Here is a 19,221-nt window from a genome sequence, read left to right on the forward strand (position 1 = left end):
TATTCTGAGTGGGCCCTTTAAAAAAAAAGAGAAGTGAATATATAAGTTCTGACATGACTGTGTTTTATGGCTGCTGACCTTGTGATTTTGTTTTGAGGCAGATGACTCATCATATTGTATCAGCTAAAAGTAAGGCTGGTCGAGCATCTGCCAAAGGCCGTTTTGGTTGTGCTTGCCACCTAGTGGATTACTGCTTGTATACACATGAGCAGGATCATCTGCCACAAAAATATTTGACCATCACACTATGAATCATGCTAATATTTAATTACATCCTGCATAATTTAAGTATTAGGCAATGAATTTTTATTTTGTTGGAATGTAATTCTTATGAAAATTGAACTACATATTGCAAACATTTTCAAAATGTTTATCCATTTTCTGACACCTGTATTTGTAACTGTAATATGATGTGGTGACCAGCAAAATATGGAATTTGAGAGCCAATGAGTAGTCAGTGTACATGGCCATGGACTCAGCTGTAAACTCAAGCCCCATGCTAATAAATGTTGGCTGAGGCTCTATGATGAGTACATTTGGTGAACATAACTGAGCTTGTTGAAATTTGTACCCATTGTTTCTGCTTCTTCTGTAAGAGTTAGCTGGAGCCCTGTAATTTTTTTAGATTTCTGGTTTGTATACAGTAGTAACTGTATACAGTTATTTCTTTCAATATCACCCCTTCTCTTAGCTGAATTGCCTGGAATGATTGTCATCGGGTTTTGTTGACCTGGACTTGAATTTCTACCTAAGTTTACTTCTCATTACTGCCCACTAGTCATACAGGGATTACAAGTGTTGCTTGTACCATAACACAACATAAATATCTGTATTGTAAGTTAGAAGGGTTCTGTCAACTACTTACAAAAACCATTTTTCCACACAAATGTAGTCCTCCTGCCAAAATTTGAGTCTCTTCTTTCAATTTTGAATACAATTTAGCTTTTACTAAATTTTTAATAATCAACATATTTTAAAACCATGGACTATTTTCTCCAACACATCCAGCCTACAGGCAACAGTTAAGAGAAGTTATCAGCAGCATGGAATTGTTAGGTTTGAATGCAACAGGTTTTCTGCTACATTGATGTTTGTAATAGTATTTTTTATTATTCCATGATGATGAAAATGTTGGAAAATTTTAGCCAGCAGCTCTATGGTATTCACAAATAATCGATTTATGCTGTTCACTTTCAGAATTTCCAATTAAACTTTTAAAATTCAAGAATACCTTAATTCTTAGCTGTTACTGATACGTTCATATAGATGATTTTACTTTTATAACATTTTATGATCATTAACCTATTTATGAGTAACTTGATATGCAGATGTTGAATTGGGTGAGAAGATTCCATGGGGTCTGTTCTTAGCCTGTCTGTTACTTATCTGAGGGTATTTCAATCTTACAGTGCATTATGATACCATTATATATGAGAATTCGTGGTCTTGCCATATTTGCAATGGCATTCTCATGACAGGATGGTTTTGGTTTGTTTTTTTCCTCCCTCTAACAACTGCTATGAGGAATTTCTGTTAGGATCAGAAGGTGAAATACGATTGCTTATACAGTGAATTCTTTTACTTTCTGTTATATACTGATTATGTTCCTAAAGTACATATGTATATATTTACGAAGTACATAAATTTCATCATAAAGATCATTATAAATAGCTGAAATTAAGACATATTTAAGAAACTTTGTACAACTGTCCTCCTGTTTTCAAAAAGTAATTTAGGAGTAATTTGATCATTATTGAAATTGAGAAAGTTATATTTTAGTACCATAATGAAAATCTGTACTCAGTAGTATTACAAGCTCAAAAATAATTTTTATTAATATATAAAAAAAGAATAAGGAAAACAGACATTGTAATTAAATATTTTCTCTCATCTACAAATAAGTACCTTGGATGACAAAATACTTTTTAAAGTTCTTGTGAACAGTTAAAATCAGAGGAAGGAATTTTCTGAAATAAAAGCAAAAGAAAGAGTCTTTTGGAATAGAAAATATTTGGCAATATCTCTTAGTCACTAATAAAATATCCATGTAAACAAGTAGTCCATATTTACATTATCATATGCAATATTCTTGGTAACATGTAGGAAGAAGTACACATGTAATTACATTCAATTTTAGAATCTAATTTGTACCATCATTTCCAAGTTTCATTAACATTGGAAAAAACACTTTTCTACTTCTGTCCATAGTACTGCATGATAGCATGTAAATAGAGTATTTTTTATTTCAGGCATCTTAAAAAGATATATCTTTCAATGTTAGGTTTTGTAACTTCCTGTTTTTATTGGAATCCAAGCCTGGAATGTAAGCTGTATAATAATTTTCCTGTAAAAACAACTATGTAGATGATTTCCAAACATGCAAAAAAATCTCAATTGAAAACGCTAGAGTTCTACCTTCCATTTGTATCTTTCAAAATACATTTTTTTTTAAATTTCCTATGTTGCTACTGTATTTATGTTACTCCTAAATGCAGGTAAGAAAATTTGCATGAAAAGAAAATTAATGGAAGGCTACTTTGAGGTAGCAGGTTTAGGACTATTACTCTCCAAACACCTATGTCTTTTTATTTAGCATTGAACTAACCTCATTTTTTTGCAAGGATACTTAGAGGCCTTTTAAATCAGTTTAGAATTAAGCCAAATATCTACAGTGTGTTTTGTCAATTTAAATTGCACACACCAAGGTTGATCAAGGTTTAGGAGGTTACAGCTACTGCAGCTCATGGGGACCTTCCAAAGATCAGCAGCAGAATCCCACAGTTCATGCACGTGAGATATCACTGATTCTAAATTCCCCAAATGGAATCTTCAAGCTTCTGCTGAGTTTCTACTATTATGTTTACCCTCTCAGCTTAAAACCAAAATTATATTCTGGGAGACACCCCTCAAAAGGTTGCTAATCCTTGATTTTCAGTTAGTTTTATATCAAGAATCACAGAATGGTTGGAATTGGAAGGGACCCAGGAGGATTGAGTCCAACCCTTAAGCAAATGGCCCATATGGGGTTTGAACCCACAACCTTGGTTTTACTTGTACCTTGCTCTTCATGAGAACAGAAGTGTAAAGAAATGCCACCATTCTTTTTTCAAGTATCATTCCCCTTGAAGAGTATATGGAAAACAATGGAAACCAGAAGGAGTACTGGTTATTACAGCTTTAACAACATATAGAACCAACCACCTAAAAGCTGTTCATTTCAACAGCATTCAACTCTGTGCTGTAACAAAAGAAGTCGTAGATTTTGTGGTTTTTTCCAGTACATTGTGCAGTTAGTTTCTTCCAGACCAATCCCTAGGCAACTGACTACTTTCCATACAAACATATGATTTTATTTTGTGACCTAGTACTATGCACGGATTGAGTGAGCTTATTTTCACAGGTGAATGAGATACAGTAACAAGCCAGTACATAACAATTTAAAATGCTGTTGCCTGTGTGAGTGCAGTATAGAAAGCTGCATAGCAAATTACTGCAAGTGAGCTCATTTATCCACTTCCTCTGTCATGCTTCACTGTTTATTCATTGCACATAGTGGGACTGGAGGAGTGCTCACACAATAGTTTAGTAGTTTAGGTTAGTGTTCCTTCTGTCATACCTGAATTGTACATTAAAAGCAGGTATTTTCTACAGTGGGAAATTACACCAATGTGAGGTTGGTCCCAGTCATTCACAAACCTATAAGGGAAAACATAGAACTCTGGGATGTAGTCTTTGATTACCAAATGGTATAGCAGAAAAGTTTTAAAATTATTTTATTATGCTAGCTTTCTGTACTGCATTCACCAAATAAAATATTATTATAAATCCTATTATTAAATAACAGGAACTGTGGTGCTTCATGTCAGAGAAGAGCCAGAATAACTCATGTCCAAAATACTTTGTACTAGCATGCAGTGAACTACAAAAATGGCCCACTTGTTGAATGGTAATGTGTTAAAATGTTTTTAAAAGCTGAAATAGATAAAAAACTTATGTAGTATTTAAAAAATAGGAAATTATATGCTGACTGAAACTATCTATATTCCAACATAATCAGTTGTAAATTCGTATTTCTAGTGGGCTCTGCAGCTTTTACAAGAGATAATAGAATGGTTCATCATTTTGGACTTGTGCAGTCCAAATAATCTACTATAATTATTCTTCTATAGTAGTAAAAGTATAAATATTGTTTGTATCTATGAAATTAATGAATGAGCATAATATATTAATACTTCAATTACTAGAAAGAGCTATAAAAGTAAAGTGCCAGTAGGGACTCTTCATTATTTAGAGAAAATTGCATTATTTAAAACTATAATTTCAAATTAAAACGTCATAAAGTTTGTATAGATTACATATAGACTAAAGCATGTGTTCATGCCTATGATAATGCTTTTGATGTCAGTGTGGAGATACCCAAATTGGCTTTCAATTAACAGGTAGCATTTTATTAAAACAGCAAAGCTCACCTGTGTCTTGGAGGACACATTTCTCACTTGTAGGTAATTTTTTCTGTGAGACTGATAGCAGATTTTTCTGCTTTCTAACCTCGTAACTTCTAGTCTAGTGCCCTAAATCAACAGAACTGTGCAATCAAATAAAGATGCTAAATTGCTGCCTTCTGGTATAAAAGGAAGACTTAGTTTAAGTGATACATTTTTCTAAGTGTGTTTCTATAGCTTTTCAAATAAGACAAATTCTGCTTTCGGATGTCTTAAAATTTCCTTAGATTTCAGTATTAATTTCACATAATTCAAAGCCAAATATTGTCTGCATACAATATATATGGTAGAATTTCTTAGAAGGTAAACAGATACATTCTGATTTTTAAAAAACAAGACCAAAAACCCCCAGAAGTTTCTAAAGGAAACATAACATTTTAATCTCTTTTTTTAAATTAAAAATTTTAGAATAAACTTTTTTATGAAGCAACTCTATCAAGTGCAGCATGACCTCAAATCCCATAGAACATAGCAGCTGGTGGGGGGTTTAATCAGCTAGAGAAGTCAGAGCTTTAAAAAAGTGAACATTACCAGAAAATTTATGTGTGACAGACTAAATTTTTCTGTCTGCTGTACTTCATGGCTGATTCATAACTTGCAAAATCACTGAAAATTTAGTCTGAATCTTGTTCAATTTTTCATGACTATAAGAGATATAAGCATTAAATCAAAAAGTGATAAGCAAGACATTTTCCAGTTAGGTGATTTTCCCATTATATGATGTCATTCATGCTCTTGTTTTTTTAAACAAGGCATCGACTAGTCATGGACCAATAAAATATGTTTTGGACTTACAGGAATTTAAATTCATATGCAGAAAACTTGAGTACCTTTCAGCAAGCCATACTAAAAATGAACCCCCAACCTACTTACATATCAATGTAACTAAATTAGAAGGACCCTCACCAGAGGGAATTTGGAGGTATAATAGTACTTTCATTCTGTGTATTTTCTTTACATAGTTGATCTTTGTCCTGCTTCATCAAATTTGATGTTTTGTTTTCTGGCTGCTTCAGTATTGCCCCTTAGATCAGACTTATCTGCATTACTGCTGTTTGTCATTGTGGATTCTACTTCTGTGCCTTCAGGAGTTGCTCCAATGGGCCTCAGAATTTTAGCGTTCTCTGCTGGGGGCCGCTTCCAGTGGGGCCTGCTTGCCATCCACAAAATAAGTGAACCAAATATGACAAGCAAAAGACCAAGACAGTTGACCAAAGTTGCTTCTGGCGGGGATGCACTGTATGCAGGAGTTTTCCTTTGAAAGGGGAAAAAGAAAGTAGAGGTCAGAAAAGATTGTTTTTAAGACAATCCTGATCTAAAAACAGCAGTCTCCTGCTAGGCAGGTCTTTTTAATACAAACAAAACAAAACAGTGTCTCAGTACTGGATGCTTATTATTCTGGGCAAATGGAAGTGTATTTGCAATGAATAACCTTAATAAACAAGTGTAAACAAATACTTACAATGCAAATATAAGCTTTTCTGTGATTCCCATGAGAGCTGTTGCAATCACTGTTGCAAAGATGGTAAGACCCGAATAAACGTGTATTGGCATGAGAGCTACGCGGAGATGGACCGGAGCAAATGGGAGCAGAAAGACAGCAAAACCCAGGAAAAGCTAAAACCAAAATAGATTTGTAGTTAAGGCTAGATGGAAAACAAGCTGTACTTCTCAAGAACAATAAAAATAACCATACAAAATTCCATTCTGAGATATCTTCAGGTAAAAATTTAAAAATAATTGGCATTTCTATTTTTTAATGTTTCCTGTCAAAACCAAAGCAAAATTCTGGACTAGCACTTGGGAAGCAGACATTAAATACTTTATAAATCATCTTACCTAATATCAGTGTCCAAACTTACTGACAGTGCTAAAATTCCAACCAAACTAAGTACTGGAAACACAAGTTTTCAGTGTCGCTAATTCACTAATACAGTGAAGGTATGAGGAGCCACACTTTTACATTCTTACAAGTCCTGTTCTCTGCTCCTGTTGCAGATTTGCACATAAAGGAATATCAGAAGACAGTCTAACCCTCTGACTTGAGTGGATTAAATAATTTTATCTTGTTAGAATTTTAGTTAAATTTAAGTGCCTATCTTTAGAAGGAGAATGGTCTCTCAATATATTGATCACATGGCTTTTACAGAGTGAAGACGTCTATGGGTGGCATCAAGCTATTCAGGGGACATTAGTCCTCCTATTAGCACTAATTTTGTGGTGGAAAATAACCCATCATGTGCCATGGTTGCATCCACAGGCTTGCCCGGTCATGTTGAGGTTGCATCCCTTCTTAATTTGTTCTACTGTAACTCACCCCTGCTGCTAAATTAGACACAGTGCATGAATTTGTATTTCATCCTGCTTTAACTCAGGCTTAGTCTTTGTTTTATCTTTCCATAATGGATTAGAGAGCCTGATATTTTCTCCCTGGGAAACTCTTTAGTACATCATAATCAAATCATCTCTTAATCTTAGATCTGCTAAACAGCTGGAGTTTTTAAAGTCTTGCACTGGAAGATAGCTTTTCCAGCTCTCAAATTACTTCTCCAGAATTTCTTTGGATTTGTTCCTTTTTATTTTTCTGATCATTCTTTTATATTAAAAAAAAATCATTACATTTCATATTAGTTTCACTAATGCCATCTTTTTGCTGTTGTCACAGCATTGTGAGAAATCATTTAGAGCTTCATGTCATTTTTGAGTACTTTCCAGAGACATCGTTTTCCAAGAGACAGTCTCATTTTACATTTTTGCCCTAGTCTTAAATTTATGTCAGTGTGCTATACTGTATTAACCTACATTTGGCTTAATTACAATATAGTTCCAACACTGTAGACAGAGTATTATGTGAACATATGACTGACATGCCCCTTCTGGTAAATGCCAAGTGTCTTCTCTTTTAAAAAAGATACTCCTTTATGACTATTTTTTATAGTACTCAGTCAATTAACAAACATCAGTCTCTGACTGGAGACTTACATCCCAGATTGGAGGAGACCAAGGATCTTTTGATGTGACAGGCAAGGCCTTAGGAGCCATTGATCATGTTTACAGTAGCAAAATGAAAAGTAGAAGTAAGACTTTAGTCACAATTCTTCATTTAACCATTAGGAAAAATACTGATACTCAGAGTAGTGGCAGCACAGACTTCTTTGAAATAGCTGCAAACTTAATTTTCAAACTGTTCTTTCTTATTAATTCATATTCATTCTTATTAATTTGTTCTGCTATGGAGAATATACTCAACAATGCTGCAATATGCTTTCTTTTGTTCTAAATGTTAAAAACACTGTTTCTTATACCTCTTGACCTGAGCAGTGAAGGATGAAGTCCAGAACCCAAATCCCTTAGCTGAGGCTTTTCTGTGCTTGATCATAGATAATTAATTTTTTCTTTTTAGTGTTTTGGGGGAAAAAAATTTGAAAGAACAAAATAAATTTCCATAGTGTATAACACAATATAGAGAGTTCAGGGTTTATATGCAGAAGCATCTGTATGTGTTCTGCAGATTTCAGGGTATGGTTGCTCTTCTTTGCCAAATGCGAAATTCACTAAGTTAGCTCATTTTACATTACAATAATGCTAATTCTCTGCCAAGAGGAGCAGTTAAAAGCATGCCCACAAACATCTATCAAAGTTCTGATGATTCAGGAAAACTAGTTAGCCAGTAGTAGCTCATTCAGATGTCAGATCCTTTACATCTCTACTGCTTCCTAATGCACTTGTTCTGCAGATTAACAAAAGTCTTGAGATCAAGAAGTGGCTACTTAAATCTATGATAGCTGAAAAAAAATAGAAAAGCTGTTACTTCATTTGAGACTTCCTTAATAAATGCTCTGACTGTATTTAAATATGCTGCCTACAAACCAAATAACTTGCTGTAAGTTCAGGAGTTAATAGGTCTTAGAAACATACTACTGTGTAACTGTATTGTAAGTTAATGGATGTTATGCCAGCAAATAAACAAAATATGCTTAAAAATGCAGTTTTCTTCAGAGTCAGTGATCCCATATTTGTACATTTACATGATAATTTGGCAAATCAAGAGTGTAAAATGGCTATCCCAGTAGTTACAATGTACTAGCAAGAGCCTATTATGCCTGAATTACTCAAAACATTCTTCAGATTTACAACTTGTTTATAAATACAGTTAGATTCTGACCTGGAGAGAATAAAATATAACAGCAGTCAGCCCAATCCAGCTGTGCAGACTGTACATGTTAGGAATGTTCTTGGCATTGTGGAATTCAAACACGGCTACCATAGAAACAATTGCAAGAATCATAGCTATGGTATTTAATCCAGCATGTATGAACTTCATTAGGAGTTTGCTGCACTTCCAGGTCCAGGGCAATCTGTACACAATAATAGCTGAAGAAAGAAGAGAATCAAGATTTTAGGCCTTGTAGGATAATTTCTTTCAGATATTAATGATTATGCATAATTCACATAGTTACATTGTAAATTTCAGCAAAATCCAACCACCTTAAGCCTTCTAGAAGGTCTATCAAAAGGCTTTTCCTCATACACTTAGCATAGCATACTCTGAAAACACAACTGAGGCTTAAATACAGCTTTTACGGAATTTTTTCCTCAATTATAAAATATCTTACAAACTTAAGTATGTTTCAAAAAAACCCCCCAAAAAACTGTAAATAACTAGGTGTCATCTTTTCCTCAGTCATTAAGTTGATCTAACAGGGAATTAGCATAGGATTTTGATTTTCCTGCTACTTGTCAGATTGGAACAATATAGCCTGATTCTTAGGCTGAGAAGATCACTTGTTGTGAAAATGTGTAAGATTATTTTATATTTGTTCTCTTTGCCAACTTTGGATAATACTATTCTATAATTACATAGATACTTATATGACTGTCTATTACATTGATACCAGTAAGTAAGACTACTTTGAATGGGAAAATGCTCTTCAGCATAAGGGAAACATAATCGGACTTTAGGGACAAAAGCATTTAACAAATACAAGTCTTCCACTACTGTTAGATGAATGTAGGGAAGTTTTGCTTATACTTGAATTAATAACTCTAGCAGACAGTTTTGTCCAGTCTGAACAAAACAATAGTATCCATTGATCCAACTCCAGATGGTCCATAAGAATAACTTAACCTAGAGCTGCTTCTTGACAAGTTTTCTCCAAGAAATAGAAGTTTTATTTCCCCATCACCATTTCTCTGTTTCTCCCTGCCTTTCTCATAACTGGTGCTTTTCGGATCTGCAGGAGGAAAGAAGACAATCTGGGGAACAAAGGGAAGAGAAAGAATTCACCTTTCAGTGGGTACAAGCTCTTAAAAACTTACTCAGAAGCGATGTGTAATTTCATGTCAAAATTAAAACAGCCTAAGTTAAAAGCACATACACAGAATGTTTGGTGGTGACATGTTAAAGCAGCCTTGTGAAGAGCTTACTCAAGGCAGAATATCTCTACTGCTGTTAAGAAATTTGACAGCCTAGGCACCTGAGACTGAGCTTTTTGACTCAGATCTTACTCCTGTTTTGAACTATGATTTTAAAACACATCGCACAGGGCAGAGTTATCTTGCAATATCTTTATATGGGACAGCTGTCCTTTTACAAATGTACAGCAATACAACATTTCCATCCTTTGTATAGAGTAATAAACTCAAGAAAAAATTGGTTTAGTTATTATTTAAAATCCTTTACTTAAATTTACCCAAGTTTTTTTTACTTACACCTTTCTACTTTTAACTACTCAAAGACTTTTTTTTCTTGTATGTGTCCAAAGAGGTGTCTGATTTCCCACTCTCATCCAAATTGCTTTGAATTCAGTGGCAGACTTCCATAAGCCAAATTTGAATCAGATTCACAGTGGTATCTTACCTGTTGATATTTCATCTGATTTACTACAGTACTCCTTCAGTCTCCAACTTTGCTTTTCCTATTATGTAATAGGACTTCTTCCCTAAATTATGTTGTATTATTAGTAAATTCCTTGTATGAACGTGGTTTCTTAGCTATGGTAAACTTCCACTTATTTTACATATATCCTTACTTATACAGGGCTTGGGGCAACCCTCTTTCTCTGTGACAGAAGGAAAAAACAGCTTCAGAGGACAAAAAATAGAAAATACATAGGAAGCAGCAGCAGAAAGCCTCTCCCTATTTTCTTCAAAATTTCTATGCTTATATAAAAAAAATAGATTGAGCAGATTAAGTAGTATAGATCTTAGTGAAGTCAACAGGTGGTTTTCATTGCTTATTTATAGCCTGAAATTACACTTCCTATTGAGCAATATTATGTAAAACAACTTCAAAATACGGTTTATTGCTCAATAGTAGTTTGCAGCTTGAAGCCACAAGAAGGCTGCGAACAGCCCCACTCCCACTCAAAACCAAAAATTTGCAGTGTATGTTCAAATTACAACATTCTCTTCATAGCCAGAACTAGACAGTCTTTGGCATCTTCCAGCCTTTTGACTGGTTGGAAGTGTAAAGGGAAAATGTTAGTCTACGATTGAACTCTATGAAATCCAAAGCTCGTACACTCTTAGAGAAACTGGAAAATAAAAAAAAAAGCAAAAAAGAAAAAAAAAAAAAACCAAAAAACCAAAAAACCCAACCCTGTATCTTAATGATTATATGTTATTTAAGCAACAGAACAAATGATTAATTTAAGATATATACTTTACAAAACAATTAATTCTAAGTCTAGCCTGAAGAACTACATTTTAATAGTGCTTGTGTTGCTACATTTTCTCTGGCAAAAACCCCGCTCCTGGATCAAGCTTCTGTGGTACTGAACTTCTCTTTCTCTTCCTGGGACAGGGAAGAGTGCCAAAAGAGAAACTTTCCTAGGGCAGCATTTCTGGCATTTCGATTTTCAACTTGCATAAATTCCAGCTGCCCAGGAAAAACACACCTCGCAAGCATTACTCAAAGTTCACGGCAATCCCCAGGCCAGGATAAACAAGTGCTTGCAGAAAAAACCCCAAAACAACCCAAACCCCATATGTAGCATTTTTGGCTTATTACAAGGGGCTCTTTGTCCTTTCTCCGGGAGTGCTGCTTTCCCTAAACTGCGGACCGACCGCTGCGCTCCCGCTGTCACCCGCTCCCGGCCGGGGCCGCCCCGCAGCTCCGCCCGGAGCCTCCCGCGCCCCGCGGCCCCGGCCCCGGCCCCCGCCCCAGACAGGCCCGGCACCCCCGCAGCTCCGCGCCCACCCGGGCCCCCGACGCACCGATGCCCTGGATGAAGACGAAGCCTGTGATGATGAGGACGGGGTGCCAGTTGAATTCCCCCGCGCTCCCGTCCCAGCTCAGCCCCTCGCGGTAGTGGAAGACCCAGACGAGGGAGAGGATGACCGACAAGAAGCCGACCAGCAGCGTAGAGGCCAGCAGCGCCAAGAATCGCCCGTAGTCCTCCATCTTTCGAGCCCCGTGCGCGGCAGCGGGCACCGCGAAGGAGGGGCGAGCCGGCGGCCGGGCGGGGTCGGGCTCGTGCCCGGGCTCGGGCCCGGCGAGGAAGGGACGGGACGGGGCAGGACGGAACGGGACGGACGCAGCAGGGGCGGGAGCAGAAGCAGGGCGGCACTCCGCGCTCCTCCGCGCCCCTCCACCCTGCCCTTCTCCGAGCGTCCCGTCGCATTCAGAACTCCGCCTTAGAAAAGAATTTTCTGTGTCAGCCTGTCCCCTGCCATGGTGGCAGCCCGACTGCGTTCCCCCCCGCAGCCAAGGACTGGTGGTCACGGGTTTTGTGCCGAGAGGCTGTTTTGGAGGTTGAGGAGTTCACAGACCCGCCATGAAGATAAGCCACCGCAGTCATAAGCACTTACAGATAAAGCAGGAGCGCTGTTACGACGAAGAGACAGACAACGCATACAGAAAATGCAGAGGAGGAGGAGTGCACTTAAAGACACTGATGTACTTACCTGGAGCACAGTCTTGCTACCATGATCGCCCCTCTTCTCACTGGATTCACTCAGTGCTGCAAATACAGAACAGATACTAACCAGTTTCATATGTGGAGTCTGGCCTAAGTATGCAGGATGTGGACATTGTTCTGTAGAATAGCACAGATATATCAAATATCCACTAGCAAAGAAAGGGAATGCATGAAACCAACAGATATGGAAAGGCCCATTGCAGGAAAGTTTGAGAGAAAAACAGAAAGAAACAAAACAGAATTGCAAAAGAGACAATAGGCAACCTGCCAAAAATATAATATGATAGATTAGACCAGTTTGGTCAAATCATGTAGTCAGCAGTTACTTTTTGTTTTGGTGAAGAACATTCAGTTGGCTCTGAAAGCTGTCAAATGTAGTAGGAGGATATGCCCAAATATATAATTAATACTAATTTTCTGGTATTTGATTAGCTTACTTTAAAAATATATATAGTGTTGAACTGCATATGAAGTAGAAGTTCATTAACTGATTGAGAGAAAAAATACTATTTACTCTGGCTAGCATTTGAGCTCTCTGGTATCTCACGCTTAAATTGAGGCCTAGAAAATGAAAGGAAACAGTTTTATGAAATTCAAAATAGTTTCCAATTCAAACACTGTACATACTAAAGTGTTGGAAATATCTACGTAGCAACATGAAGACCAAGCCAGATTGGAGAGGGATGAAGAAAATATTGCTTCATTATTGTCTTTAATCTCCTAAAAATAGACACTGATGCTTTAAAGAAAAGCTTGACTTGAGCAGCACTTCTATAAAGGTATTTAGCTTTCGTTTGCATGGATTTGGTGTGACCTGCCCTCAGGATTTAACTGGTTGCTCATTCTACTCACAATAGTAAGTAGAACACTTGTATTGTTAAATTTCACAAGTCACAGCCTCTAAGAGAAGAGCTAAGCCTTAAATCTTGCAATAAATACACTCATGCATAATCTTGCAAGGGTGACAGATTGTCATTATATTATGAGGCACACAAGTCATCTCAGTATTATGGTTAGAAAAAATTTACTTTTGTCTCTGTAAAGCATACAAACTGATATAAAGGTTTATTTTAATTTTCCTTCTATGAACCTAAATCTCCCAACTGCAAAATTCTTCCAGTTCCCACTGATTTCAACAAGCTTTGATTACATCCAGTATCCCAACAATTCCATTTAGGAATCTTCTACTCAAGTGGATTTTACTTTAGCTAAAACTTTATCTCTCAGAAGACTTTAATGAATCCCTATAGCTCAAACTGGTTTACCTGGTTCAGGCAGCAAATAACAAGGGCAACAACAAAATTCTATTGAACTGAATATGAAGCCTAGTTTTACAAAGTAATGATGAAGAATTTTTTTTTAAATAGAATTGAAGAAATTCCAAAGCTTAGAGGTTGTTAAATGAACGAAACCAGGACAAAGTGCAAAAGAAATTGTTAGACAAAGTGAAATGTTCTTTATGGAACATCTGTAATGCAGAAGGGATTTCAGGCAGCACCATTAGTAACTCTGGCCTGTATTTCTCTGCATTTCCTGTTCTTCCACCTCTTCTTGCCCACCTGGTGCAAGTATCAGATTGGTACAGAATCAGAAGCAATCCTTAGCACAGCTCCAATGGCCGAGTGGATTTCATGTTTACTTGGGGATGGGAACTCAACATGATACAGTTGACTGCTGAGGGCTGAATGACGCACTTGATGATCAGTTTGGAAAATAACCCCCCACTGGTATAAAAACGAAACTATTCTGTGTGGGACTTCCAAGTCTCTTGGATCAATGAACACCTGCTTTTGTTAACCATTACTGTGGATAGGTTCTACAGCAGTTCATAATCTCTATTCTTTTCCAGAGCTTCTGTCTCCTAGAGACAATGATATTTTCCCAGTAAATTACCAACTCTGTCAGTGTGTGTTCCCTCTTAGCAGTTCTGTTGGGACATGATCTAACATGCACTTCTTTCTTTGGGTTGCTGCATTGTCAGATGTAGAATAACTGTGACTTCAGACCCAGAACAATTTCAAAGTAAACAGACAAAGTAAAACCAACGAAAAGAGACAAAGATTCACAGATTATTTTGAAGAGTTAACAATGGATTCCTGCCAGTATTACATGTGTGGTACTTGGGAACTGCTGTCATCATTGCTATACCATTCATACATTTTGAGAGTAGCAGCCTAAACATAAGTGTACATAAATGTGTATCTGAGCAACACACCATGTCACCATAGACCATTATTTTGTGCTTCTGATGTAACTTTTTAAATACAGGAAGTATTTCTAGTTTCAAGTGACTAATAACTGACTTGTCAAAGCTGTACTTAGAATAAGAGTCGAGTCTCTTCTACCAGCTACAACTTTATCTCTTTTTCCATGCTGGAGAAGTCACTTATGATCTAAGCCTTAGACCTGGATATTCCAGACAAGTTACAGTATCCCTTAAAGCATTTGGATGAGTTTTTCAGAAGCCTGATGGCTGTTCATTCTGTAAACAGACAAAAGTGCTGAGATTGTCCAGTCAGCTTTGTTTTGGCAGCTAATTTAACTGACTGTTGTGGAAGCTTTAGAAATACCTCTGTAGAAGTTCTCTTACCAGGAGTAATACAGACAAAGGAGTTCAAGCGATTAGGGTTTGAATGGCACAAAGAAACCAGAATGATCTTTTAACTCTTTTGGTACTGAGTTCCATGCCTAAGCAACAGAACCATTTGACCTTTGCTATTGAGAACATCACTAATTTGTCTTTGCAAATTGCAAATTGTGACTGTGGAACAGGACTCTTCCAGTAAATGATTTTTACTTATTCTCCACCATAGAAAGAGCTTTTGCTAAGATAAAATAAGGCACATAGTGCACTTTTTGTCCAGAATGTTATATTAGTCATAGGCCAGTCATTGTTACCTGTGCAATGAAACTATTTATTGATCTTCAATCTATAAACATTTTGCTTCTGTGAGTTGTAGGATATTTTTCTAATAATTATTTCGTAAAAGCTTTTCGAAGTTGTGGAACTGTGGGACAATAGTTGGAATTGTCAAAGCAAGATTATAAAGTTTTACTGCTTTCAGTTTTTATTTGGCTCGTGCTTTCTTATTTTCTTCCCTACCACTCGCCAGCCTTGCCAGCAAATTATGTACTCAAATGACAAGAGAAAGGCAGGATGGGCACTCTTTTTATGCTCAAAGCAAATCTTATCACTCCTTCATATTTTTTATTTTTTTAAGAAGTCACTCCTTCATATTTTTTAAGTTTCTAGGCTGGGAAATTACACCTGAGTCTCTAAACAGCTATATTTATCAAATGCAAATAAAGGGCTAGCCCTTTTGGGATCACATTTTTGCTTCTCTGTCCTGAGCCAATCATTAAGATGTCATGGTGAAGTGGCAAATATAAAGTGATTTTGTTGAAGTAGAAATGCTGGAAGTATGCTGCTTTGGTCCACAGAACAAAATGTTCCTAAGACAGCCATAAAATCAAGCCAGCTTTCAGGCAGTACAAAGAAGAGGCAGTGGCATTACATATAATTATAAAGGGCTAAAATAGGAAGAGTGTGGTGTCAACATTCAGGAGTTTCCTAGATTTCCGTTGCCCCAGAGCATGGAAATGTGTGCAACCATGCTGCAAATTGCATGGCAGAGGCAGACAACATCCAAAGTTGAGACTAACTGCAGATACAGAAGATAATAGGGACAATTGCCAATGTATGAGTCCAAATACGAACATCCAAGTAAACACATTAACAGAGTAATTTTCCTGCCTGTCTTCTGGCAAGCAGCTGTTACTGAAGACTGTCTGGAGAGTCTGCTAGCCTGTCATGTGGAATGCATTGCTCTTCCTGCAGCAGCTCAAGTAGGCCAGAGTTCTTGAGTCATTTTGTGGAGTAATTCCAGTGAATTTTAGCTTTCCCTACCATGTTTCCTTTTTTCTTCCTGAGAATGTGCCCTTACTCTTCCCTAAAAATATACTGTTCTCAACAACACACTATTCCTTCTCCACTCAGGCAGGAATAAGGCATTTGTACTTCCAGTTTACTAAATAAGTTACTAAGCTATACCAAGCAGCTCTTAACAATCACATTATTTTAACTCTTCACTCTGCTAGGATACCTAGTTCCTTTTATAAAAAAAAATCAACCCCCCAAAAAACAATTTATTTTTGCAGTTGTTAATATTTTTTAGCCAAAGCAACCACTTTGACTACTTTATTAGATCTATAAATATTTGAATGCACTTACATTATTTTCTATATTCTTTCTAATTCTTTCTATATTCTACAAGAATATAATAACCTGAAGATTTCGGTCATCATTTTGTAATTTCAATAAAGCAGAAATAAATACTATAGTTATAGAAATTACAAATCTAGCAACCAGAGAGCTTCAAGTGTCCTCTCTGAATTGTTGATACAATTCAGTTATTATTGGTGAGGCATTGCTACAGGCATATCAGATCAAGTCCAGAAAAAATAAGCTCTTTAAAGGTTTTGTAGTGCAGCAATATTTGTCAGTTAGAAAAGAACTCAGCTGCTATTCTATATATTCTTTTGTGGTTCAGTCTTACAAAATCAATTTTACTCCCTCCCCTTTTTTGCACTTACCATTTAGGATTTGTTCAGTCTGGCAACAGCAGAAAGTTTGTTTCAAAGAACCTTTGGTGAAATCCAACATAAATTCACTAGTCCATGACCTTAATTACTAGACCAACATCTTGCTTTTTGTAGGCAGAATGCTCAGAGATCCTGCTTTAAGCAGCAAACAGCAGCTCCTCACAACTGTTCTTTCAGAAAGCACTCAGCCTACATGTCACCCTACACAGGTGTGCTTTCTAGCAGGTATTCCTTTTAACAATCTTTATTATAACTAGGAACTAAATTAATTTATTAGCTATCCATCTTGTGGGATAGCTTTTACAGTTCCATAAGGAAAAAAAAATACTGCTGTTGAGTTTTTGGCAATCTTCAGTGACTGTTTAGTAATATAAAAGGTATTTTTCTCAATAATAAGAGGAAAATAAAAGACAAAGTGAGAATAAAATTAGCAAGAAACTGTGCTGTTAAAGTAACTGGACATATCCAGAAACAAAACCCCAAACAAAACCAAAACAAAAACAACCAATCCAAAAAATCAAACAAAAAATAAAACCATTTTCCCACACTGAAAATACAGAAAGTTTGGGTGAAGTTATCTAATTGTGAATGCTGGCAAAATGTCTTTCCTCACATTAACAGTTCACTGATGTATCTACATGTCTCTGCCTATGCACATATAATCTTTCTCCCTTGAGCATCTAGTGCTAGAGGAAATAATGGAAGCATAAGCCATGGGCCTTTCAGGTTTGATCTTTTAAAGGATGCACTTGAAACTGCATTTGAGGTAATTAACTGAGGCTTTATGTGCATACTCTGGAAACCACGGCATGAGTGCTAAGAAGCCCCTGAAAATCACAGGAAGCAAGGGTACTCAAAATTTCATGTTTAACAGTTGCTTAGTCTGATTTTTGTAAAATAAAAACCTATCAGTAAATGGTTTTCCTGATCATAAAGGAGTTAGGTACTGCCTATGAGACGTGAAGAAAATTTTCGTCTTTGCTTATTCTAATTAATCTAATGCATTAATTCACATTTAATATCGATTTGACACTACACAATAGTACACCCCTGCCAGCAACAGTGACTAAATAATGTTTGAATGGTTGCATATAAAAGCTCCTGGCAAAGTAAAGGACTAGCTTTTTTTCTGGTGGATAAGTTTTGTTTAGAAATTTAACTTGGAGAAGAAGCAGTAGATTCAGGTAAGCTGCCACCAAGCATGCAGGTATTTGTATTTGGTTTAGATAGAATTATTTTAAACAGTGTAAAAACTACTGTTTTGTGATCAGCATTTTCCTCCCATTTAAACACAAGTTTATTTTTGGAATTTTCTGGGTCTCAGCATAGGTACAGAAGGCAACTCACAGCTTGAAAAGCACATAAGCATTTAATGATTCTGCTCCTTTATTGTGTTCCAGACTGTAAGTAGGATGCCAAGACTCTGAAGTGTTCAGGGCTAGTCGTTTGGGATTCTCTGTTTTTAAATAGCTTTCAAGGTGTTTTAAAGCAAATAGAAACCTCTTCTGTTTCTGAATGAAAATGTCTATGTGGGACCTGCCAGGATGGAACATCTGCCATTATCTGTAGTGCAGCAACACAGTGTGCATTTAGAGTGATAGAACTTCTTACACAAGAGCCAGTCTTCATCAAAGCCTGGGCTGCTTTTGGTCATTACAAATTGCTGCATTAAAAAACAAACAAACAAACAAACAGAAAACTGATGTACATTTATAGATTTAGCAGACTATCACTTGGTAAGTCTGCCATAACTTAAAAAGGATGCATAGTGAACTCCTGAAAGCTACAGCTTGTCTTCATGAACAGTACTTGCAGTATTTAATAAATGATGAAGTTTCAATGTCTTTCTCTGGGAAGAACTGCTTCAAAAATCCAAACAGCAATGAGCATAAAATTTAAGTATCTGCTTAAAAGTTGGGTCTTCTGCTTCAAGAGTACAGCTTCATATTAGTTTCTCCTTCATATATTACTTAAATAGTTACTTATAAAATAGCAGGTGTTCTTTCCTGGACCCAAAGTAAAAACTTTTGGAAGCTGGGTGTTGCTGCTGCCCTTTCTTTCTACTGTGTTTCATTATCTTTTTAAATGTCTTTTTAGTGTTGTTTTTTCTTTCCATAAATGTAATTCACTTTTTCTTCTGCATTACATTTTCTTTAAAAACTCACAATAGAAAACTTTTATCATTTTTCTAGAGC

At 36.5% G+C, this 19,221-nt stretch overlaps 1 protein-coding gene across 1 annotated transcript; it reads right to left on the reverse strand.

The window, feature by feature from the left end:
• Window positions 1-1,809: 1,809 nt before the first annotated feature.
• CYBRD1 (cytochrome b reductase 1) lies at window positions 1,810-12,356 on the reverse strand. Its single transcript, XM_014880243.2, has 4 exons — window positions 11,721-12,356; window positions 8,668-8,876; window positions 5,965-6,119; window positions 1,810-5,757 (listed from the first exon to the last, which is right to left on the reverse strand). The coding sequence occupies exons 1-4, from the start codon at window positions 11,905-11,907 to the stop codon at window positions 5,457-5,459; spliced, it is 852 nt and encodes a 283-aa protein (XP_014735729.1). The 5' UTR covers window positions 11,908-12,356; the 3' UTR covers window positions 1,810-5,456.
• Between the last annotated feature and the right edge of the window lie 6,865 nt (window positions 12,357-19,221).

Source organism: Sturnus vulgaris, chromosome 7, assembly GCF_052056855.1.
Source record: "Sturnus vulgaris isolate bStuVul1 chromosome 7, bStuVul1.hap1, whole genome shotgun sequence".
In the NCBI taxonomy this organism is placed as follows: Eukaryota; Metazoa; Chordata; class Aves; order Passeriformes; family Sturnidae; genus Sturnus; species Sturnus vulgaris.